Source organism: Sander vitreus, chromosome 21 (assembly GCF_031162955.1).
Source record: "Sander vitreus isolate 19-12246 chromosome 21, sanVit1, whole genome shotgun sequence".
NCBI lineage: Eukaryota > Metazoa > Chordata > Actinopteri > Perciformes > Percidae > Sander > Sander vitreus.
The window spans coordinates 16,137,970-16,163,659 of record NC_135875.1 but is presented as its reverse complement, the minus strand read 5'-3'; the positions used below and the strand labels follow the sequence as shown (position 1 = coordinate 16,163,659).

The 25,690-nt window shown below is 42.8% G+C and overlaps 1 protein-coding gene across 5 annotated transcripts in view; it reads right to left on the bottom strand.

Annotated features, from left to right (window-relative positions):
* raraa (retinoic acid receptor, alpha a) overlaps positions 1–25,690 on the bottom strand; it is a 142,904-nt gene that overhangs the window by 52,353 nt on the left and 64,861 nt on the right. For 2 of the 5 annotated variants that reach the window (XM_078278774.1, XM_078278775.1), the window contains one exon: positions 22,990–23,800. The exons of the other annotated variants lie outside the window; for them this stretch is intronic. In XM_078278774.1, the coding sequence (XP_078134900.1) occupies positions 22,990–23,143 (154 nt within the window). In that variant the 5' untranslated portion in view covers positions 23,144–23,800. The remainder of the gene's footprint in view (positions 1–22,989; positions 23,801–25,690) is intronic. 5 annotated transcript variants of the gene reach the window in all.

Genomic DNA, 25,690 nt, shown 5'->3' with positions numbered 1-25,690 from the left:
AAAGAATCTCTGAGGCAGCATGTGTCTGTATAAGAACTACTGTCCTAGAGTGGAAGCTTAAAGCATAGCTCAATATGTTTGTTTTTTTCTGTGCACTGTTCATTTCCACAAAGTAACAACAGCAACAAGTTTTTTACTCTTATTGTAGAACAACTGGAACATCAAGATAGTTTGATTCTTTGATGCCTAGCTTCATATTTACACTGTAAATCACTAAAATTGATATTTCATTTACCAAAGAGTGTTGATGTGTTAATCCATAAATTGATCAGCAGAAAATTTGTTGGCAAAAAATTCAATAGTAATAATCCTTTTTTTAATAATAAGCAAAATGTTAAACATTCTCTGTTTCCAGCTTCTCAAAGATGTGAATTTGCTGCTTTTCTCCGATTTATAATTTTTTTTATTGAAATATATTTGGGTTTTAGACTGTTGGTTGGACAAATAAGCAATCTGAAGACGTCATCTTGGGGCCCTGACACGTTGTGACAAGCATATTCTCAATTTAAAAAAATGTCTTGTAGACTAAAGGAATAAACAATGAAGCAAAAAGACAATGAGAATAATTGTTAGTTGCAGCCCTAAAACCACACCAGGACTTACACATCAATAATTACATTTATGGTAATTGAAGAAATATACATTTGCACAATACAACTATCAAATAAATGAGCCGCTAGTTAGCATTAGCAGTCCCACTGGTGCCTTTAGACCATACCAAATTAAGAGCATGTACACTACAAATGTAGTGAGCAAGAGGTAAAGACAATGCAACAATATCCAATCTGCACTCTCCTGCTTTGGAGAGGAAACCCTGGCTATAGTCAGATTTCCGCTCACTGTTATGTTGCCAAGCTACAAAAATAATGCCTGCATTACAAAGCACACCCAATTTCCTACTGAACATTTCTGGTCACATCACCACTCCTGCTGCGGTGGAGAGGACCAACTCTGAGTCTAAATTTACAGAGGCGTGTTTCTATCAGCAAGAATAAACTCCAAACGCACCCTGAAGAGTGTGAAGGTGCGTGGACAAGCAGATGGGGAAAAAAGCCCTTAAGAAGGAAGGAAGGGATGTTGAGGTAAGGATGGGAGGAGGTGATTAAGAGCAGAAGAGGAAGAGTGCATTCAAGTGTTGATGTGGTGTTATGGCTCTTTGCTAACTTTCTCCACTTCCTTTTCTCTCTTTCTCTTATACACAGAATCTTTGTCTGCTATCATTTGTTTCCATATATTTCTCCTTCTCTCTCTTACCCTTTACCAGCTCTTCTCTGCATACCTTCTGCCTGTCCCACCCCCTTCCTCTCCCCTCCACTCTCTCCGTCTCTCTCTCTTGGGGGAAGCTCAGTGCCAGCTCAGAGTTTTATTTGTGTAATTTACATCCTCCCCAGCACCCTTCTGTGCCCCCCTACCACTCTTGGCTTTTACTGCAGCCAGACCGTCGTAAAGCAGCCGCTCTTTGTGATGAGAGAGAGACAGAGATAGGGAGCAGGGCCGTCTGAGCTGCAATCCAGAAAGAGCTGGGAAAAAAAACAACACGTGACCACTTGGTGTAGGTTAGCTTTCTGGCTATTTGCGTGTGTGTGTGCATGTGTGTGTGCATGTGTGTGTGTGTGTGTGTGCACGCTCATCCCTCACTGCTTTGTTTGTGCGCTCCACACAAACAAAGCAGCTGCAGGATTGGTGTCTTGACCAAACAAGCGTTAGTATATCCAGGGATCAGGCATTAATCCGCCAGCCATCATGTGCTCACTCTGTTCTTAGCTAGCTCGCCGTGGGGGTGTCAAAGGTCAAATGGTAATCCTATTAACAGGTGGTAGGGACTTCTAACTCACCTGAGAAGGTACAAGGCTGTCTGAGGTCAGGTAACTCCTAAACCTTAGCAACAGTGGAGTAGCATTATAGATACCTAGAAGTACTACTTAGGCTGTACCAATGAAGATACTAAAGACAAATAAAAGTCTATTGGACAAGTTTAAAATTAGATAACTTGTATGGAGAGGGGAAAACATCCAAGGTCAGTCAACACCAATAAAAGTCATTCTGAACAAGAGAAAAAAAAAGAAGCAGTAGAACAAAAGAGAGAAGCATGAAAGAACGAGGCGAAATAGGTAATGAGGGGAAGAGATCAGTGAGATGCTGCATCTCAATGAGAGAAAACACACACAGATGAAGGGGAGCGATCTGAAGCAAAAAGGCATGAAAAAAAGAGAACGGAAGTATCGCTGTGAATAAAAAAGTAAAGATGCTTACTTGCTGGGATCCAAAATGTGTTTTTGGGGAAACAAGGTCACAAATGAATAAATCATTGAAACAGAGCAGTGACCCAATCTCCCATCTTTATTCACATGGGTGCATGGTGTGGCGTCTGGTGAGAAGGGAATCATGGCAACTAACACTGGCATGGACCCGCACGCACGCACACACGCACACACACACACACACACACACACACTACAACCTGCCTGCGCATGTATCATTAAAACTGCACACACACTCGCATATATACACAATTGCAATCCCTTTCTACCCTTAATTCCACACTATTACACACTGTTACAGTCTCCTCTTTAAAGATGGCTCTAACAGAATTATTGGAGCCGTGGCAAAAGAAGAAACGTATAGCAGAGATGGAAAGTAGGGTGTGAAAAGAGGGGGGAGGGGTTGATACTAGCGAATGTACAGCTGTTGGAGCGAGGGAATCAAAGCAGACAGGCCAACGGCACGGCAAAGACATAATTAGCGAACATGAACATGCGTCATGTGTCCCCCACGAATGCCATCTGCTTCAATTTAAAACTTTACAAACAGAGGAACAACACAGCGAAGCGGCAAGCGAGGAACAGAAGAGGAAGGAACTCATGCCAGTGAGTTCTAGGAAGCTGACAGAAATTTGTGATGAAGCCACACCAATACTAGACTGGGTAAACCCAGCCCGATCTGCCGGCGATTTGATTTCGCCCTGCAGCTCAGGCTGGAAACCTGTACATTTTTCTATCCTGCTTCCGTTACAATTTTGCGGGGACCAATCACAACTGGCTTATCCAGCTGACGCACTATTGGCGGGTTTTTGTTTACATTCAACATGGCGGCACCGAAGCGCAGCAACCCGTTGATGCTTCTCTTAATACATCCATGGTTGATGCCGTTGTCGCTGCTACGTCACCCGGATCGTTGGTCTGATTGGTTGAAGGACTATCCAATTGCGTACAGAGTCATTTGAACTATGCCCGTTGATCACGCCTCTCCAGACTCCCCAGACTAATGTTCAATCTTAAAAGATTGAGCTTGGTCTGGTGATAGCCAGACTACACCAAAACATCAGTCATCATTGATTTTAGCTCATCACGTACTATATATATGGGTATCGGCATATACAGTATCTCACAAAAGTGAGTACACCCCTCACATTTTAGTAAATATTTCATTATATTTTTTAATGGGACAACACTGAAGAAATTACACTTTGCTACAACGTAAAGTATTAAGTGTACAGCTTTTATAACAGTGTAAATGTGCTGTCCCCTCAAAATAACTCAACACACAGCCATTAATGTCTAAACCGCTGGCAACAAAAGTGAGTACACCCCTATGTTAAATTCCCATAGAGGCAGGCAGATTTTTATTTTTAAAGGCCAGTTATTTCATGGATCCAGGATACTATGAATACTGATAAAGTTCCCTTGGCCTCTGGAATTAAAATAGCCCCACATCATCATCATACCCTTCACCATACCTAGAGATGGGCATGGGGTACTTTCCATAAAATTATCTCTCAATGCAAATCAAACCAGCTATTAGGCTAACCGACATAAAACCATACCATGCAAAGTGTAATTTCTTCAGTGTTGTCCCATTAAAAGATATAATGAAATATTTACTAAATGTGAGGGGTGTACTCACTTTTGTGAGATACTGTATGTTGGCCATTAAGAAACAAGAAACTGTGGTACAGAAATGGTGATCAGGTCATTTAAAAAGTTTTACTCAACTGTAAAATGTGGTCACGATTCTTTGATAACCAAAATGAAGGGCTCTTTTTCAAAAATGTTAGTTTATGTTATATGTTAAAGGCAAAACAATAATTATTAGCTGATATTAATACACTACTGGTACTTACCTCAAAAATCCAATATGTGTTGGCCTCTATTTTATTCACTCTTTCAAACCACCATAACGTGCTAGAATAGGAAAACCACATGGGCCCACATGGTGTTACACCAATAAAGTCTTAATCAATGTCAATATGAAGAATAACTCTGCCCTCTGCTGTGGCTTTAGCCACCAGCAACATCACAGTGGAGCCATGCCTCTTCTCAATGAAGGAGACCTGATGTGTTATTTTAATCAACTCGGCCTGCCGGCATTAATTATTCATCCGGTTGTTGAATTGGGACGCCCCACGAGTGGAAACAGGGAAGGACAGGGAGTCCCTCTGATTAAGGGCTTCAAAGAGGAAAAAAAAGGAATAAAAAAGAAGAAGAGGGAAGAGGAAAAAAGAAGATATGTAGAAGGAAATTACTATAATTACTATTACTATAAATTACTACAACTCCTGCCCTAGTTCTAGGTGGGGATATGAGACACACACACACACACACACACACACACACACACACACACACACAGTGAGACTGCATGTGTGTATGCCTGAGAGTGTGTATTTTTTGTGGCCACAACACAATCGCGTGAGTGTGTGTGTGTGTGCAGCTTTGACAGCGATTCTCACAGCAGAGACAGACGGGGGAACAGAGCGCCCCTGCTGACACTCTCAGTGGGCTGACACAGAAAGCATGTTTGGAGGCATTAAATCTTAATACAAATTAACACTGAGGGAGGACAGGGAGAAAAAGAGAAAATGAGAGGATGAAAGTGAGAGTTGGAATAAAAGGTAGAGGGAACATGACATAAAGGGGGGGGGGGGTTGTGGTAGATTAAGAAGGTGCACAAAAGAAGAGGAGAAAGAGAGAAGGTGAGGGAAGAGAAGCTTTATAAGAGGGGAACTCCTCAGGGGCAGGAAGGAAGGATGTTGCGAGGGAAAAGAAAACTCTTTCCCCTCCAATCCACAAGAGGATAGCATAAGATGCCAGAAAAGCATAGCTTGGCACTAAATCAAACCAGTTAAATCATCATGTGTTAATGACTCCGTTAACCCGCTTCTCCCCCACCCTCCCTCGATCCTCCTTTCCCCTTCACTAAAAGCTTGTACAGAGGTTCTGTCATCCCTAATTCATCCTCTTGGCAGGCAGAGATAGAGGATGGTGAGAGAAGGAAGGGGACTATGAACTCTCTCCTAAGACTCTTTTATGAATAGTTTCTGCCAATAAGATCACAGTTTGTTTCGAATGCCAGTGTTGTTCCTCTGTGTCATTATGCTCCATCACTGGGTTGCCATAATGGACTGACAAGTGCCATTCCTGCGTCTAGTCTCGCATTGCCAGATCTTCCTCCACAGCGCTGCGGAGGAGGGTCTGGCTGGTCCACACAGCATTCCGGGATAGGAAAAAAAAAAAAAGTGCTCTGGTTTATTGGCAGTTTTTAAAACAAATCACAATCTTCGTGGGCTGCGCTAAGCGCCGGACGCAATAACAGTGCCTCTGCAAAAAAGCCTCAGGAAGGAACTTGATTTGGTGGAACATGTATACGTTCAAAGGTTGTTTTAGTTGTGCAACAGAAAACTCAGATTGGACAGAAAGTCTAGCTAGCTGTCTGGATTTACCCTGCAGAGATCTGAGGAGCAGTTAACCACAGTCCTCATAAATCGACCAAAGTTTAGAACGCCAACGCAAAGAAAGCGGAAGGTGAGGGACAAAAAGGAGGGACATCTGGCGGCTCCGTAACAATCCCGTAAATGAACGGATGAGGATGTTTATCTCAGTCAGGTTTGGAAACATTTTCAGTAGACACAATACTGTCATAAAGTGAAGATTTAAAGTGGAAATAAAATGCTTTGGACAAAAACTAAACTATAGCATTCAAATACGATAATAAGAACCAACAGATGCTAATTCCATGGAAAAAAGAGAATGCCTCTGTTAACAACTCTGTTAGCACTTTGTCACCATCCGTTGTTGATCAATCAAAGCAACAGAGATTATGTTTATTCAACTGGCTTTGCCTTTTTGCACACATCGCAAAAATGTGCAATTAGTTTTCGACAATCTTACAGTTGACATAACAAATTGATAACAAATTCTCCAGTGACACTGGTTTGTCCTGTGTATGTGGTCAAGATGTTAACTGTGTAATCATTTAATGATCCTTTTCCAGGAGTGGTTCCAGTCAGGGTCGCTCTGTTGTTTTACCCTGTTTTCCTTCCTCCTCCCAGCCCCCCCCCCCCCTCCAATTTCTTACTCTTGCCTCTCTCGCCTGAGTGATTAACACTGTCTGTTGGCCATGAATCCAGGGGGAGTCCTGACAGGCGTCCCAATAAAGCCCTCTATTTTCTCCCTATTTGGTGGGTTTGTCAGAGGCCCAGAGGAAGTGAGATAATATTAGGAGGAGGAGGAGGAAGAGGAGGAGACGCAATTTCATCACTGCTGCACACGCACGCGCACACACAGGAACACACAGACTCACTCACAAACAGTCGGAATAGCCACACGGAACGATGACATACACCCACAGACATACTCAAAATACTCATACGCTGAGTGGCCAATACGCTCAAACCGTGACACTGTGTCGAAGAAAATGTCAGCCTGTAAGCTGTGAGAAAAACCTTCTTTTTTTTCAGTCTCTCTTTCCTTCACTCAAACACACACACAGATAAACAAAGCCAAGACAACATTCACAGAAGCACAAACCCCAACTAATATGCAAAGAAAACACCAACTCCCTCCCGTTCTGTCTGCGGCAAAACATGCAGGCTTCCGCATTCTTTCCAATCAGACATTTCAAAAACACAGTGCTTTGGCAATATACATGCTGTATGTGCAAGTGTGCATACCCTATAGAATACCTCATAGCATGCATATTTTCTGCTCATCTTGCCAATATCTAGATGAAGTGAGAGGCAATTTCTTTTGCAGTTGAGATAATATTTCCAGAGTTGTAAGTGTGCAGTGTCTTGGCATTTCATAAGCCTTTACATTTCTCTAACTAAATATAGTTAAAATTTCTTCTTCTTTACCTGAACCCTGTTTTGGTGTAGTGAAACTGTGAAAGCCACGTTACAACTTCTCCGTTATATATATATATATATATAGACAGTGCAAACATAAATGAGTTTGCTTGTAATTTAAACCCATCCTCCAGTTGAACTCCTTGGTTCTCACATCCATGGTTAGATGAGTGGATGTCTGGATAGCCAATTGCCTGTTTTCATTTATTGTCTCAGAAAAAAATGAAAGGGCCAGTCCATCTTCAGGGGTGGTTTTGAGGTATGGTCAGACAGAACATGAAGTTAATTTTTAGACACGCAATTGCATACAAAATCAATGGAAAGGAGCAAGTGGTCATGAATAGATCCAAATGTACTCTTGGTTGTATGACTGAAGTGCAGATGTGTCTTTGTGGATATCAACTTCAGCAAGGAATCCTGGGGCTTAATGAATGTAAAAACACCCAGTGCATACATTTCTAGCTAGCTACAGCTAACGCCTGTACACTCGGTACATTTGCTGTTTGTGGCAATAAAACGCGGACTGTACAAATAGTCTAACTGTCAAATGAAAGCAAGGCGAACTTTTTCGTTTAGTCTGAACGTCTTCTGTAATGCTCACCTGCTTTATAAGACATTCAGAGCATTGCTGCAACTGTTTTATGATGAGTGATGTGATTTTTGGCGTGCATTTAAGTTCCTATAGTTCCCTTAATCTTCCTAAAAAAGAAGTGAACCTGTTACGGTCAACCACAAGGTTAACATGTAGGCTATTACTGCACGCTGTTACGTTATTTATATATCTGTCTGCCATCCAACCCCAATGTATATGTACTGCAAATATCTCGATGTGACACTTGTGCTATGCTTGTTCCGTTATGCAAGGAATAAGAAATGGACACTGCCAAACAACAAAATATCCAATGACCACCTTTATGCTCTTTACGCAATGTAAGCATCATTTAATATTCAAGTAGCAAGGATTCAATTAAACACCCTGAGGCTGTCTGTCTGTCATCAATATTACATCTCTTTTAAGTGCTTCTTCTTAATCTTCCTCCTCCTCACCCTTCTCTTCTCCTTGAGGACACTCCACACCCTCCCACTCTTCTAATTCAGTCCTTCAAACTTTTCACTTGTCTCTGTCTCACAACACACTCCATCAAGTCCATAACTCTCTCTCAGCGCTTGAATTTCACTGCCTCCTCATTTCTCTCAAACATTCTCAGTGCACTCCTTCTCCACCTCTTTTATCTTTTCTTCATTGACTGATGGTTGTGAGGGACTGTTTGCTAGCACTGCAGGCTAAGACTTACTTCAACTACTTCAAAAATAAGGGCCTTAAAACAGACTAGTTAATGTGTGTGCATTTGTTCTTACTCGTTAATGAAATGAGTGACACACTGAAGAAGAATGGAGACTGAGACAGAGAAAGACGCGGAGACAAAATGAGATTTGCAGTCAAAGGAGAGGCGGGAAGACAAGCGCAAGCAAGAATGCTTGGGCTCTTCAGGCTGAGCCTTTCTGCTCCTAAGAGGATTTCCACCTGGTAGTAATTTAGGTTCTGCCTGGTAAAGCAGGCCTTGGGAAGGAAAAATAATGTCTGTTGGGTTGGTGGTTTCATTTTTCAATCAAATAAATCACGACCTTACAGAAAATAATTTTTGTCTTTTAATGGCCTCTCCAGCGTTTGAAGTTCCTCAAGGGACAGCTAGCTTTGAAGTTGAGTAAGGAGCGAACTTCCCTCAGTGTGTGTGTGTGTGTGTGTGTGTGTGTGTGTGTGTGTGTGTGTGTGTGTGTGTGAGAGAGAGAGCGAGCATTCATTCTACTGCCTTCTCAAAGTCCTGAAACACAACACCTGAGGTACTCCTAACAAAAGTAAAAGCCTTGCAAAGGCACACACTTGCATACTCTCAATGATGGCACTACAAGCTAAATGTCATGATACTCACTCCCATCCCTGCTTATAAACTCATATTAGAGTATACATGATTCATGGTAAAGATTAAAGGAATCATTTTGGTTTCTCGTCAACAGTCAGATGAGGAGATTGATACCACTCTCACGTCTGTCTGGTAAACATGAAGCTGCAGACAGCTGCCAATTAGAGATATGACATACTGATTACTAAACATATAACCTAATAATTAGTGAGCTTTAGAGGTGCTAGTAGGCCGATTTCGTAACCTTTGGACACAGCCAGGCTAGCCGTTTACCCCTGTTTCCAGTCTTTATGCTAAGCTACTCTAACCAGCTGCTAGTGGCAGCTTCCTATATACCATACAGACATGAAAATGGTCTCAGTGTTCCCATCCAGCTCTTGGCAAGAAAGCTAATAAGCAATGTTCCCGAAATGTTGAACAACTGCTTTAACTTAGGGAATAAAATGGATATGCATGGCTCAAAAAACACACAAGAAAGATTTTCCTTTGACATCCAACCAATCATGTTACATTGCAGGTAATCAATCTGTGGCCAATCTATTTCAATTTAGTTCCATGTATCTTTTTTTTGCATTCACAAAAGTAAAAAACAACATTTGTTTGTGTATGTCCAGAGAGATGAGTGGACCGATATGAACAGCATGTTCTTTGGTTAAAAACATCGCAGAGTCTGGTTGTGCGTCAGAGAATTTGTCTTGCTATCTGAAGTGCCTGCTGAACGCATTTCAATCAGGAGAGAAGAATACAGTTATTACTTGATGCACAATGAAGTTAGAATTAAAGAAGAGTCTCTTTGGCGATTAGACTCAGTCATGACGTAGTCATATTTAGGGGGAGTAGTGATGCCATGGTTAGTATAAGAAGCCCATTGACCAGAATGTCTGAAGAATGGTAGAGATGGAACAAAATAAGAGGGCGGTTAATTAGGTTCAGAGCGAGTGCGCCGCATGTGGATAAATCTGCCCTCTATTCAAAGACTATGAGAGAAACTAATGGCAACATGGCTCAAGTGTACCAACCTTAGGTGGGATGAATCACACACAATAAGAAATGGACAGATGTGAATACATGAACAAACACACGCACAAGCACCACAAGGGAAAACTACGTCAGCTTCTGGGCATACAGTACAAACAGCCACACCAAATGTGTCGACAGACAGACGACTACCTTCATGATAAAGACTTAAAATATTACCCTCAAAACATTTTCCCCTGGAGCTCTTCCACTACTTTCCATGTGTACCTTCCAAGCAAGCTGGTTTTGACATAAAGGCTTTTTTTAACAGCAGCTTTGACAGCACATCAGCCAGAGCGCCTTCAATTTCTTCAGAGAGGACATGTAGTTGTCTTCCCAGCAGTAAACTACCTAATGCTTTCCAGAAACACACTCATACACTTTTACCCATACGCTGTATTTGCAATGTTCACGGCTGTGGTTGTATGTACATATACACACACGCACGCAGAAATATACTGTACATGTACTTAACAGCCAAACCCACAGGGACAAAGAAACAAACTCAAACACAGAAAATTAAAAAAGGTGTGGAGGATATTTCCTGGACTTAATCAAATGCTAAAACACACTCACGTCTTGCACACACCCCTGAGAACCTCAGTTAGTATAATGTTGAAAGCAACATAACTCTTCAAGTCAAACCAGCTCACTCACACTGTGTACACACAGCTCGATTATCAGCCCTATTTGAAACTCGCAGCCTGGCTGGATAGATGGGCGGGAGGATGGATGGCTGCTCATCCAGTGTTTAATGTCTTTTGGATATGCAGGCAAGGAGACTGAAAGATAGCAGGGTCAAGAAAATGAAAGAAAGAAAAGGATGGCATGATTTGCAGTTGTGAAAGAAAAGAGAAGAAGGAGAATGAAAAAGGATATGCAGGAAATAAAGACAAACGACAGGACCTGGGAGGGGAAAACGAATCCTGTAAAAGTTTACTACGTTGAAAGGAAACGGGCCAGAAAGACGACCTGAGGGGGAGAAAAGGAGCGGAGATAATAACACAAGTAGACCGAGAGCGACAGAGTGAGGTGGATGTGGTGAAAGCGAGAGTTTGGCCAAGTGCTTACAGGAAATAGATTTGTTTGATGAGTAAATATTGCATCAGCGAAATCCCATCACTGGCACCACCTGACCTCTCCCCTCCCTCAGTTTCTCTCTCTCCCTTTCTGTGTTAACAGTAAACAGAGACATTTTACCTACATTCTAAGGCATAAACACAAGTTTATTAAACACATCAAGTGATATTATTGAAACTGCATTTGCACAATGAAAAAAAAACAGAAAACAGAAACACATTGAGGGTGATTTGCTGAATGAAGAATGCTGGAAGATAGAGAGATCTTGCTGCAGGTATTCACGTTAAGTCAGAGGTCATTTGTGGAAAGTGTGAATCTGCTTCTGATTCTTTGGTGAAGGGTATGCCTGTGCCTGCTGTGATTTAAGATGCCTACAGGGGCTCTTCACTTCCCTCATTCCCTCTCTCCCCCTCTCTTGATCTTTTTCACTCTCTTCAGTCAAGTCCCTTTCTTTCAAAGAATGAGCGATTAGAGGGGTCCCCGGGTCAGAGAGGGAGGTCTTGGGTTTAACCTATCTTTTACCCTGTGATCACTCGCTGCTGCCTCCTACCTTTAAAAGGGACAGTTCACCCTAAAATCAAAAATACATATTTTTCCTCTTACCTGTATTGCTATTTATCAATCTAGAATGTTTTGGTGCGAGTTGCCCAGTGCTGGAGGTATCAGCCGTAGAGATCTCTGTCTAACAATATAATGGAACCAGATGGCACTCGGCTTGTGATGGTCAAAGCCCCAAAAAATACATTTAAAAAAAACAACTAACTAACTAACTAATGTCTCTTTCCAGAAATCATGACTCGGTTATTTAAGATAATCCACAGACGTGGTTATGAGCATATAGGAACTATTTTCTTTCTACCTTAGTTCCTACATACATATCTCATCTCTCTTTCTCCCATCAAAACGATCTAGACTGATGAATAGCACTACAGGTAAGAAAATAAAAGGTATTTTTTTGGGTGAACTGTCCCTTAAATAGGTGAAGCATCAAATTGTTTTGTATTTAACTAAAGTATAAAAATAGAAAAAGGGGGTAGGACGAGAATTTTTTTTAACTTCTTCCTACTCCTTTTTGAACATGGGAATTTTTTTTTTTTTTTACATGTTCAGAATAAACTAAACGGAAACTTTAAGATGTCCTGTTTCTCCATCACAGAGTATGTGGGTGTACAGTATGTATGAATCACAGCATGTGTGCTTACTTAATAATTCCAATTTGTTAGCCATCATTTCTATCACTTTTTGAGTAGTTAGATAATCATATAATCCCACTGACCCTTAAAGCCGACCATTCACTACATAGGAATTGTGGCTGGTTTGGCCTCTCCTGACCCTCAGAAATGCATTTCCGATAAACTATAATTGTCCCAGATTTCCTTGCTGTGGGATAGTTTGTCTGTTTTCGGTTTTTCTTCAGCGTACACAAAACAAGCGGCTAATCAAAAGACTGTAATTGTGTAATTGTGCGGTGCGGGCGCTGCATCAAAATGTGTATTGTGTAAGCTTCAACAACCAAGAGAGACAGGATCCGTAAAACCACTTGCTATTTGTGTGAGGTCTGGACCATTTCAAAAGTGTATTCCCATATTTAGGCATGCATGTTTGTGCGTGTCTGTCTGTGCAAGTATGGTCTTTGTCTGTGTGTGTGTGTGTGTGTGTGTGTGTGTGTGTGTGTGTGTGTGTGTGTGTGTGTGTGTGTGTGTGTGTGTGTGAGTGTGTGTATATCTGTTCCAGCCTAAGACCTGTGATTTTTATCTTAGCAGAAGAAGATCAGTCAATGTCAATTTCTGTGGAATTCCTCAGTAACTCCACCGGAACCGACCAGTTTCACAACCGTCAATAGTTTGTGTGTAACAACACTTATGATCCCACGCAATATAATCCATCTGACAGATTAATTAAAACATAATCCATGCTACCGCTCTCTCAGACTTCCCGTGTTGTGTGTTACACCATGGCCACTTTACTTATTGTTAAATAGTTCATATTATGACAGTGAGGGTAAAAGAAATCCCCAAAAATTGCCACTGTGACACACACACACACACACACACACACACACACACACACACACACACACACACACACACACACACACACACACACACACACACGCGCGCACCTGGCGCACGATTCAAGTGGCTGGTGTGACTGTGAAAGTGTGTGAACATATGTTTGTCGCATGAGACAGACTACATTAGGGGACTAATCAAGCCATAATGCACACCAGTTGTTAAGAAGGCCATTTTGAATGGAGGGCAAAGCTGTGTCACTAATCACATCCACTCTGTCCGCCGAGTATGAGCCTACTTACAGGATGTCTCTGTGAAAAAGAGAAAGACTAAAACACGATGATAAAAGTAGCATAGAAACGAGCGTGTGTGTGCGTGCGTGTGTGTGTGTGTGTGTGTGTGTCACTGGCAGAAAGTGTAAGGAAGAATGAGAGAGAGGCTGAAGAAGCCAATTCTCAGGATGACTACTGAACAGCTGTTTGTCCCTGAGGAAAAGAAAGAAGAGAGACACATTTATAAAATTCTAACACAGCAGTGTGTTTACACATTGCATGTTTATAAGGTAACGGTAAAGGGAGGAAAAAAAACAACATAAAAAAAGGCAGGAGTTTGACTCACATCATCACACAAATCATCAGTTAAATTGAGAAAAAAAATGAGCTATTATGTCAAATTCATTCAGCTTACCAAATACTTTAAAAGTTTTCTATTTCCAGTAAGTGTATCAGCACACACACATACGCTGAGAATGCATGAAGCACCAATGTACAGCCATCAACGCACCTTATATATTATAAAGACAAACTTTATATCTGACTGTGTTAAAATAAAAGACTGAAAAGAATTACCTGCAGACCTCACATGATTGACGAATTTACACCCCTCATCTGGTTGTGCAACGCATTCACACAGGAAACACTATTTATTGATGTAAGGGAGGTTCGTTGATTTTAATATTGCATGTGCTGATTAGTGATTTTAATCCCATCTGTAGCGCATATGTCAGTGTTTCATTTCCCTACACACCAGTAAGAATTACAGTCCAAAAAATATCTACTGTTTTCTGGCACGCTCATTGGTCTTTCCATAGTTCAAGTCATATCCAGAGAGACTACCTTGTAGTTTATAGTGTACTTTAGCTTTTGGTGTAAGGAGACACTTTTCCTGTTACTGAATTGATCAGATCTGTTTGAGCTCCAGATGGGGCTTAAACTTAATTCTCACTCAAATTTACTAACTTAATCTTCTTGCATTTACACTGAAAATGCTATCAAACCCCTCCTTAAGAATTTCCACTGCAGCCTCAACAGCTCTCGGTTTACAGGAAGGAAAAAGAAAGAATATATTGAAACAAGTCGCGCACATATTAACAAATGACCTCTATGTTTGCTGAAAATGGAGGTAATTTGCAGAGGAACATTCACATTTTTATTGAATAAGAAACATCTCTATTAAGGACATTTCATTTGCTTTGAGAGGGTTTCCTATGTTCCAGTATCATGAGTAGGGCTGGGCAATATATCAACAGTACCGGTATATCAACATCAATTATGAGGCTGGATACCGTCTTAAATTTTGGATATCGTATTATGGTGATATGACACAAGTGTTGTCTTTTCCTGGTTTTAAAGGCTGCCTTACAGTTAATGTAACATGTAATTTTCTGAACTTACCAGACTTACTAGCTGTTTTATTGTTTGCCTTTACCCACTTAAGTCGTATCCACATTATTGGTGATTATTTATCAAAACTCTCATTGTGTTAATATTTTGTGAAAGCACCAATAGTCAACCCTACAATATTGCCACAATATCAACATTGATGTATTTGGTCATAAATATCAGGATATTTGATTTTCTCCATATTGCCCAGCTCTAATCATGGGGTGTCAGAACAGTGTTCAAATGGGCAGTATTCAGCTTCATGCAATACTTTAGTCTTGACTAAAAAAGAAGTGAGACAATGAGGCAAAGTTAAAATCCATAACAAGGCATCTTTCACAAAGATCATAACTGAAAAAAACGCAACACATACACGTGACGGACTTAGAGGGTGGCCACGGCATTAAAGGTGGGTGTCCACAAATCTCTGGAATGCTAATGATTATCATTGCATTAGTTAGCCTGTGGTACCCTTTGCCCTATAATGTGCTAATGCTGTCACCAGTGCATTATCTTTCCACTCTGAGGAAACTATGTACTAATGCTAGCAGACAGGCTTGAGGTTAAGTGTGGCCAGGGGCCCCTTACAGAGGTGCCAAGACAGAACTGGTGGCCCCATAAGCTCTGGCCGAAAAGAGCTCTCTTAGCCCCTTTGCACAACACAGCTAGCCATTGTGCTAGGCTGAAAAAGCGCATTAGCCGCTGAGAAAAGGGCTTTCCCTCTGAAACCCCCTTGGACAACAAGCAAAGCTCTGCTTGATAATTCAATCGCTCTCCGAGCTGTGGAGGGCAGGCCCGCACAACCTCTTCCTCGGCTCTCTCCTTTTCTTCCTTCCCTCCCTCGTCTCCTCCATTAGGTAACCGCCCTATATTCTACAGATGCCGTCATTCCTGCCGCTTATCAAAGGACAATAGAGGAATGATGCCTGTGAGAGAGTCATTAACATTTGAGTGTATGCGGCAGTGTGAATTATGGCTGCATGCAATGGGTACTGAAAAAGGGCATAAGAAGATAGAGGTGTGTGTGTGTGTGTGTGTGTGTGTATATATGTGTGTGTGTGTGTGTGTGTGTGTGTGTGTGTGTGTGTGTGTGTGTGTGTGTGTGTGTGTGTGTGTAGCCATGCGTGCATGTGTGGGGAGGGGACAAGAGATAAAAGGAAGGAGAAGGGGGTCAGTGCGAGAGTGGGTTGAAGGAAAGGATAGGAAAGCCGTAGAGGAGAGAGAGAAAAAAGGGGGGAGTTCTTATCGCTTTACCCTTGTCTTGACTTCCATTCAGGGCCTTTGAAGAGAGCAGAAATAAAGATACTTGCGCTGGCACATCAGAGAGAGATTTAGATTATGCCAGTGTTTACCCAACTGAGTGCTGCATGGCTGCTGGCGACAGCCTGCTGGTTTTGAAGTTGTTATGGCCCAACTACCGCTTAAAGCGCTCGCTACTCAGAATATAACACCCATGCTGCAGAGGAGGGCCTTCTCTCTGCGCTCATATGGCAGTTTGTGTGCATGTGTGCATGCATGTGCCAGTTGGTGTGAAGCATGTGTCCTTGTATTCCTAATGTGTGTGATGCATTCTGCATTTCCGTGTGCACAAACGTGTGTGTAGCGCTCTGAAAATGGAGCCATCCATCGGATTATGGGTAGACAGCTCTTTGAAAAGGAGGGCCTGTATTTGCATAAGCGGCCATGGAAGGGGAAAAAAACCTATAGAAAGAAAGACAGAACGAGAAAGCAAGAGAGAGAGAAAGAAAGTGAGAAAAGAAGAAGAAAGAGAAAAAGGGGGGTGGGGGAGTGGACCGCACTCGCCAAGCTACTCAGGGATAAATCCTGTGGCTAGGATCAAGTATTCTGGGCAGGGATTTGGCCCCAGGTCCCCTCAAACCAAATGGAAAATAACAGGCTGCGAGTAAATAGGTGGCAGGGTAATGATAGCTCTGTCAAGTCCTCAGGTGGAGAAAGGGAGGGTGGGAAGAAAGGAGGATAATAGAGAATGAGAGAGAGAGGTGCGGGGAGTAAGGAGTGTGGTGCAGATATATGACGAAAGAAAGATGAAAGTGGAAAGGAGCTGTGCGGACAAGGACGGCTGGATCGGGCAAGAAAAAGAGGACAAGCAGAGAAAGTGGTGATGGGGGGAGGAAAGAAGAATGGAGCTAGAAAAATAAGAAGGAGAGAACAAGAGCTGTGCTGAAGCCAAGTAGGGAGTAAGGAAGAATGAATATGAGGGAAGGCACGAAGGCCAGAAGAGAGGGTGATGGGTTTTCTTGTGGGAGCCCCTTTTGGCTAAACTTGCTTGTGTTTTGGCACATTAGGCTGGCACGGGACACAAGTGCTGCCAAAGCCAGTGTGTGTGTGTGTGTGTGTGTGTGTGTGTGTGTGTGTGTGTGTGTGTGTGTGTGTGTGCGTGTGTGTGCGTGTGTGTGTGCGCGCCTGAGGCTTCTGTCACATCTGCACAGAAGGCCTGCATGTCTGTCTCTCTATCTCTCTCGGATTCTCTTCCTGTCTCTCCCATCTTTTTGCTTTCCCTTCACAGCAGACTTTCTTTCTTAGGCGATGTTCCCGCGCTACGCTAATGAACACCCAAACATACATTTTAATTCAGCAAATTCCCAAACACAAGTGCACATGCAAAGGAACAAACACACGCACACACAATCCATATGGTGGCATCGGTGTATCCTTGTGGCCTGATGCTGTCAGATCTGAGGCCAGAAGCATATCATAATTTGTTGCTGCAGACAGCGGTAAAGCATTCATAGCTGATGTATTTGCCTAAAGACTTTATAGTGCATACGTGTACAACAAATGCTCTATCATATCCACAATAACAATTACCACAATAATAATTTCTCAAAACGTGTCAGCCTCAAAGCCTGAATAAACAACAAAGGCTAAAACTCTTCAACTACCTGTGATGTGCCAAGCATCTCAGAGTAGCATCCAAGACAATTACTTCTTTGAAAATGTAAGAATAGGAAAGTCCTTGTGCTCATTTTTCAGCCTCCCAGCGCTCTGCAGTTAATTACCAAGGTCGTTAAGCTGGGGTGAATGAGTGCTATGCTGCCGTGCTAGATCTGTTAAACACGCCACGTTTAATAAGCCTGCATCCTCGCCATCAGAGTATCGGCACCCATCAAATGACTTTCCAATAATGACAACCAGCTCCCCTGAGGTACTGTTTCGGTGTGTGAGTGTGAGTCTGTGTGTGTCTTTCTGAAGTGGAATAATGGCTGGTACCTGGTCGCCTGATAGGAAAAGTGCTCCAGTCAATAGCTTACCTATTTGTGTTGTATCCACACACACTTTGGATTGCTGCCAAAAGGGAGCACATTTCCCACTGTCATTATGCCTATTACTACCACCAAACAAGCCCTGCGTCTGTGTTTGTGTGTGTGTGTGTGTGTGTGTACGTGAAAGTGTGTGTTTTTGCCACCCATGGAGTGCACTAAGATGCCCCCTTGATTCCTGCAGACCACCAGGGCAGAGAGGAACCACCTGTCTGTCCAAAAACCAGCGCACACACACATACACACCACCTCACAAACACAAACTTTGCCCAACATTACCATATCCATATTTACCCATGGTCAGAGCATTCCGCCATGGGCTGCTTAATGGGATAGGTGACACACACACACACACACACACACACACACACACACACGCTTCCTTGAGGTCTGAAAACATCCTTTCATATTTCTCCTCGTGGCCAAAAAGTAGATTCATAAATGCTATAAATGCTCCCTAATAAGTCAAAAGAGATGGCGCTCGTGTGTGTTAGCCGTCTTAGGAAATGCTCTTGTACCAAGCAATTACTGCGGCTGCTGAAACAGGAGCGCTCTGTGGGGAAAAGCCAATTAGTCCGCCGTGGCAGCAGGTAGCAAGCTGGCTCCATTCATTAAGATCCCTTATAACAGTGTGCTAATGTAATAGCACGGTGTTAGAGCTGGTGACAGACAGCGTTTGGCTTTAATGATAGTAACAGGATCAATAGATGGGGTGTTATTGCCAGATAGTTCCATATTCATGTGGCCGGGAAGGATTCAGTCGAAAACACTAATGAAAGTTGTGCATATGTGAGTGTGCGTGTAATGAGCGCATTCCATCAGATGTGGATTTTTGGCTGCGTTCAATACAGCAGTGTGCACGTTTTCAGGCGTGCTAGTGTGATGAATCCATAGTGATAATATTCAGTTTACTACTAAAGCTGCAGGCAATACGTATAATATCAATATCTGCTACTGATCTTCTCCGGTGTGTAACCTAACCTGATGATTTTCAGATAATGTGATGTGAAGACATAACCCAGGAGGTTAGAGCTGGAGAGACACACAGAGTGTGTGTAAGTGTGTGTTGTAGGCCTGGATTAACCCTTCTGCTCTGCTTGGTCCAAATAATTGGTCTATTGTGGTTTGCTAAAGGAGGCCCAAGCAGAAGAGTTGGACGACTCTGAGAACAGGACTGGAGGAGGATTGAGTGTGAACAGAGGCCGGAGAGAAAAGAACACAAAAAAAGGGAAGGTCTGCTGAACTGGATTTTTAATGGCAAATGAGATGAATACAAACAAAATGGCAAGGCCTTCATCATGACTGGACTGCACTTACATGGAAGAAAAATAAAGAAATACAGGTGTTCATTCACCAAAGACACAGGTGGACAGGGTGCAAATGCAACACCTCTCCAATCCACAGGTAGTCTATATATCGACGATGTTTCATTTACAGGATTGTTCCGGTGCCACTTTCTTTGTGTTGGCATTCTAAACTCCGGCCAATTTCTGAGGACTATTGTTAACTGCTCCTCAGATCTCTGCAGGGTAAATCCAGACAGCTAGCTAGACTATCTGTCCAATCTCAGTTTTTCTGTTGCACAACTGAAACAACTTTTGAACGTAAACATGTTCCACCAAAACAAGTTCCTACCTGAGGCTATTTTGCAGAGGCACTGTTGCTGCGTCCGGCGCTAAACCATTGTGACAGGTTTAAAGAAATGCCAATAAACCAGAGCACGTTTTTTTCCTATCCCGGAATGTTGCGTGGACTAGCCAGACCCTCCTCCTCCGCATGGTGGAGATAGGTCTGGCAATGCAAGACAAACCCACAGGTAACAACACATTTACTTGTTTCACAGCTTAATTTTCTTGTAAAAAAACCTGGCCTGGACAAAACTATCTTTTTGGACAGCAACAACAATATCCACAAGGACACAAACATGGGGACAGTGCACACACATATACACGAATTTTAGCCATGCTGAAATCCATCAAGTCCAATGCTCTGCTCTCTTGCTTCCAATCTGTCATTCTGTAAATTCCTCTCATTCAAGCTCCAAATAAACTGACTCTCTCTCTCTCTCTGCTATTTTTCTTTCTCTCTTTCGTCGCTGCTGAGCATTGGGGTTGACGAGGGCTTAGCTGAAGTGTGTGTGTAAAAATGAGAGAGAAGAAAAAAAAAAAGGTGTTTGAACAAGAGGGAGAGAGAAATGATCTGCCAGAGAGAGGGATAGGAGGAGGCAGAAAAAGGGGTAAAGGTGGTGTGTTTGTGTTACAGTTTGAATGGAAGGAGACAAGTGTTTTTGTTGCTGTGTGAGTGTGTGTGTGTGTGTGTGTGTGTGTGTGTGTGTGTGTGCTCATGCTCGTCAGGAAACGGTGGTGTCCCTGGCTCTCCCATGTTTACAGACAGGAAATGTTTGTCCAGGCAAAAGGGAAGGAACCTTGCAGTCCTGCATGGCAAACACTGGGAGTGTGGCCCAGTGTGCAACGCCCGCACACACACACACACACACACACACACACACACACACACACACATGCAACAGATTAAAAAGAGGAATCTAAACTGCAGTCTTTGTGAATGAGGTGGGGTATCTGATTTTGGGGAAGTGGGAGTGACTGGGCAGGGCCGTAACTGTTCTTCACTTCCCTCCGCGCTGACTGCCAACGCAAACTCCAGCAGATAGAAAGTCAATACACTGACCCCCTCTGAACCTGTGAGAGTGGGGTTGCTGTCTGCCAGGCCTTTCCATACCAATACACACACACACTGACTGTACGTCTGCACCTCCAAATGTCTTCCTTTAGTTCATATTTCTGCTGCTGTCGCAATCGTTCTTGTGCATCTAGCCGATGTTCCCCAGTCTGCTTTGAGATGCAGAGATTATACGAGTATAATATTTCACTGGATTTCAAAGCACTTTTGGGATTCTAATTAGTAGTCATTGATGGAGGTGCATTTACATAAACTAGTGGAGTGCCAGTTGAAAATGTGCCTGTTTGGAATGGGCCGATTGCTTGGCCTGTGGTATTGCTGCTTGTAGAATTAATCAAAACCAAATTGTAGGCCTACCCCAAAATTACTTACAGAAGGACCCCAAACCACTTCATATGCAACTCCCCTGTATACCCTACTACTAACTTACTGATTTAGCTGACAGAGAACGTTGCATATTCAGAATGTAATCACAAAATATCACAATGACAATGTGGAGTAATCAGACATTAGCGTCATGGAGTCATGGCAGTGCGCTACCCACCCGGCCCGTTATGAGCGCTAATCAGCACATATCTGCGTTCCTCAACCACCAGAACCGGACTGTGTGTGTGTGTGTGCAGAGAGAGAGAGAGCGAGAAAGAGAGAGAGAGAGAGAGAGAGAGAGAGAGAGAGAGAGAGAGATGGTGTATGATCGTTAACTAATTTAACATTTCAGCAGAGGTGTTCATTTCCATACAGGTTTAGCGGCTTGACAGTTAACAGTGAAGTAGGGGATTTGATTCGCGGGAGTATTTTGGCGATGGTAATGTTATTAGTTAGCAGTAGACTTAATTAACCCGGGGTGAGTCTGATGAAAAGTGCTGTGTCTGCCCGGTTCAACTCTGAGATTTTCTCACATTGCACAGCGCTGTGAAGGAATACATTCGGGAATTGTTGTTTGTTTATTCAAAGTCAAAGACAGTCCAAAGTAGTGCTACTTTGCACATTTTGTCTGAGGTGTATTTCACATTTTAGCTGCCAAAGCTCTGCTGCTTTCTGGTCTGGTCCTGCGCTGTGTGCAGTGTGAGAGGGGGAGTGGCCAGCGGCTGGAGCGGCAAAAGCCAATGCGTGCTTCTTTTACCGATATATATTTAATGATATCTTTTGCATTTCTAATCCAAACAACGTCAAACTTGGCTCCGCACTTACTCGTAAAATCCATCGGACTAACGGTTCGAGAGATATGCACATAACACACAGACAGACAGACAGACGTTCCTGCAATTTATAGATAGATGTATACTACTTCATCCTTCCACTCCACTACATTTTAGAGGGCAATATTAATATTACTTAGTTATAGTTACTTTGCAGATAAAGCTTTTACATACTGAACTCCTTAAAGTCTTCACTACACAACGGCTTTTTTTGCCTTATGAAAAAGTACTTTTCACCTAGTTTGACTTACTTTGCAAGCCAGTTCTGAAGCTTTTCATGGATCTTATAAAGGAGTTGTAGCATGAACGTTGGCTATGATGATAGTTTTTGTGAGATTTATTAAGGAAAGCTTGCCAAATTTACATTCCCCACATAAACAATGCTCCTTTCTAGCTGTCCTGCCTCACTAGATTGTGATCTATGCTGACATTTCCATGTGTGTGTGTGTGTGTGTGTGTGTGTGTGTGTGTGTGTGTGTGCTTGTAAATTAAGGACAGCACTAGAGGCGATGCGTGTGTCTGTGTGCGTGTGCGTCTGTGTGCGTGTGTGTGTGTGTGTGTGTGTGTGTGTGTGCCTTACTGCCACTCTCTGTTTACCAACACACAGATCTTTCTAATCTGAATGATATAAAAAAGGATGAGATGAAAGTGTTCTTTTGTCAGCTGACTCACAGGCATAAGCATAATGTACATGCATGCACGCACGCACGCACGCACACACACACACACACACACACACACACACACACACACACACACACACACACACACACACACACACACACACACACACACACACACACACACACACACACACACAGGAAACCACACAGCTGCACAGGTAAACCAGGACACACACAAAGGAAAGTGAATCTTCCTGTTCCCACCTCCAGTCACTCAACAACCAACCTGCACAATAACCAGAGCATAACACAGACCCACATCTGAACCAGTAATGAGTAAGCAAAAAGGGTAAAGTGTAAAGTGTTCTTACTGGCTGGTGAGGGGGTGCTGTACCCACTGATGGGCAGTCCTGCCAGAGCTGGAGGCGACAGGCTTCCCAACATATGGGGGAAAAAGTAGGAGTAGGTGGGCATGGGAAAGCCGTTGAGGTGGGGGCCCGGCAATGGGTTGCCCTTCCCAGCCATGATGGCTCAGTCCACCTCCAGTCACAGACCTCACTGAAAAACCACCTTAACAAGATCTAACAGAGCCAAAGTGAAGTCAGTGTGGATTCCTGTACTGGTTTAATCCCCCATAGGGACACTGCATGAGTAGATATTCCAAAAGACTGCCGGACAAAGTTTAAAAAAAAAAAAAAAAAAAATCTCCTTTTGGTTTGGAAACTTGCTGTAGATGTCACCAAGACAAAGAAATCCTGCTAGTTTAGTGAATGTGTGTGTTAAGGGTTGAGTTACTAAAGAAACAAAGAGACACAGCAAAGTAGTATAAAAGAGGACTGTAGAATGTTTTATCCTTCCTTTCTCTGGTATTGTGAAACAAGTTGAAAGGCCTTATTTGCGAGAGGCGTTGGGGAGGCTGGAAACTAGCACTGCCATTCCTTATCGTCAAGATGAAAGGGGGGGGGGGGGGGGGGGGGGGGAGGAGACAGAAGGCAAGTTGAGTCAAGAACTTGTGACTTTGATGAGTGGTGATAGGGGTGCTAGTGGTCTTAATGCTTCCAAGGGAGCAGAGATTCACTCTTATAGTGCAGAGTGCTCCTAGGAAATGCACAGATTACATGATGCCAAGCCAAAGCTCTTCTCCGTGGAGTGGCCTCCTCTTTGCAGTAGAATAGCCTCTTTCTGTGAATAAAAACAGAGAGAAAGAGAGAGATTTCATTTAGTGCTTCAATGGCAAGGTAAAGAGATCGTTTCCCATTGTACTTAAGTGCCTGAACAAAACAGTTCTTTTCTTTTGACACTAATTAATGGCAATGTCTCATCTGAAATGTTACAAAAACACCCACTCTGCCTTAATTATCTAATGGAGTGTTAAAACTGCGAAGAGAGCAGTGGGTGTGTGATGTCTCCTCGCAGCTTTGTGTGCTCAAACACACTCTCATTAACAGTGACAGAGTACAAATACTGGGGGAGATGAGCCAAAACATAAATGAAGAGAGCAATACAAAAGAAAACTTTGCTAATTACACCAGTTGCAGAAGCCAGAGGTGAGACCCAAGGCGCAGATCTGGGACCACTAGAGATTTCTGCTGCGGAGTTTACTTCCAAATTAAGAGCCAGACGTGTACAAACAGTCCTGTAGCCACCGCAGAAAGCATGAGCGCACACAAAGGCACTGACAACTATACGTCGGAGAACACAATTATCATAAAATGGTACACTACCACCACAGTATATAAGAGCTCCTTTTTAAAACAGCTTGTCATAACATGAGCATTATTTATTTCTTTACTGTAATGACCCTTTTACGAGTCGGTGGATGTAATGTGCAGCCCCCCTCACACACACACACACACACACACACACACACACACACACAAAAGTCAGAGGAATGTGTCTTTGCATGAACAGTGTTGTTCAGGAATGTGGCACTCTAGCATGAATCACACCAGGACATCATGGATGAACTCCTGTAAAGAGAGAGGGGTCAAGTCAGACATGTTTGTGTGCCTGTTCCCACTTGAATGGTATACATTAAGCCTCACTATGTAACAGGTGAGAGGGGTGCACTGGTGGCAGCCATGTGACAAATTAATAGAAAAACCCAACATAAAGTGTTTCGCCACATGCAGGCAGAGCAATGCTGCTTAGGCATAGATTCTAGCACGCCGGCACTCAAAAATCTCCCATGGTAGTTGACTGTGAAAGCTAAGGATGCCCAGATTACTGACCATTTTAAGTAGATCCGACACATCTGGCTGATGCTTAATCCAATTAAAATGGTTAAATAAATAATATTTTCTGTCCTGCTTGGTTCATTTCTTGCGGGGAGCTAAATTTGATGACTGCTTACACTTTCCCTTTAACTTGGCATCCATCATCTGCATAGATTCAGAATGACTGATGCTGTAAAATCGCTGCCCACCAACGTCCTCACTAGAGGCGGACTAGAAACTGTACTTCAAAAACAACACAGGGCCTCCTGGTGGCTAGCTGTGCCCTGGTGATGCAGTGGTACTTTAAATCCTCCTGCATCACATCTCTCATGTCGATCTTTCCCGTCACTGTCCTCTGTATTATGTCTTCGAACTGAAACATCTTTAAGAGTGTCTTGTTTCTTTGAGTCTTTGTCTCTGCAGGAGCATTGCTCCACCATTATCGTCTTTGATAACATTCTTTGGTGTAACTGTCAGAGAGCTGTTCTCAGTGATTCCATAGGGGCTCAGTGCTAGACCTGTGTGCATGTGTGAGACTAAATACCTGCATGTAGGGAAAATGAGAAATTAAAGTGTAGTGCAGGTAGTGTATGTGAAGCCCTGATATGTATGTTAATCAGATGGAGCGCTGATATTATGGGCTTGGCCTTCTATTATTTGCCTTATTGTTTATTTATTGTCACCCTTTCGCAGTGAGCTGGTGTGTGCGGTGGTCAGGGGTTATGGGCTGGACGGTGCACTTGTATTAGGCCGAAAGCATTAACAGCATTTTTTTTTAAAGCCCAGGGAAGTTGGATATAGTTTATTTGCTTTTATCCACCTAGTAAACCAGAAGAGAGTTAAGAGTTAAGGTAAC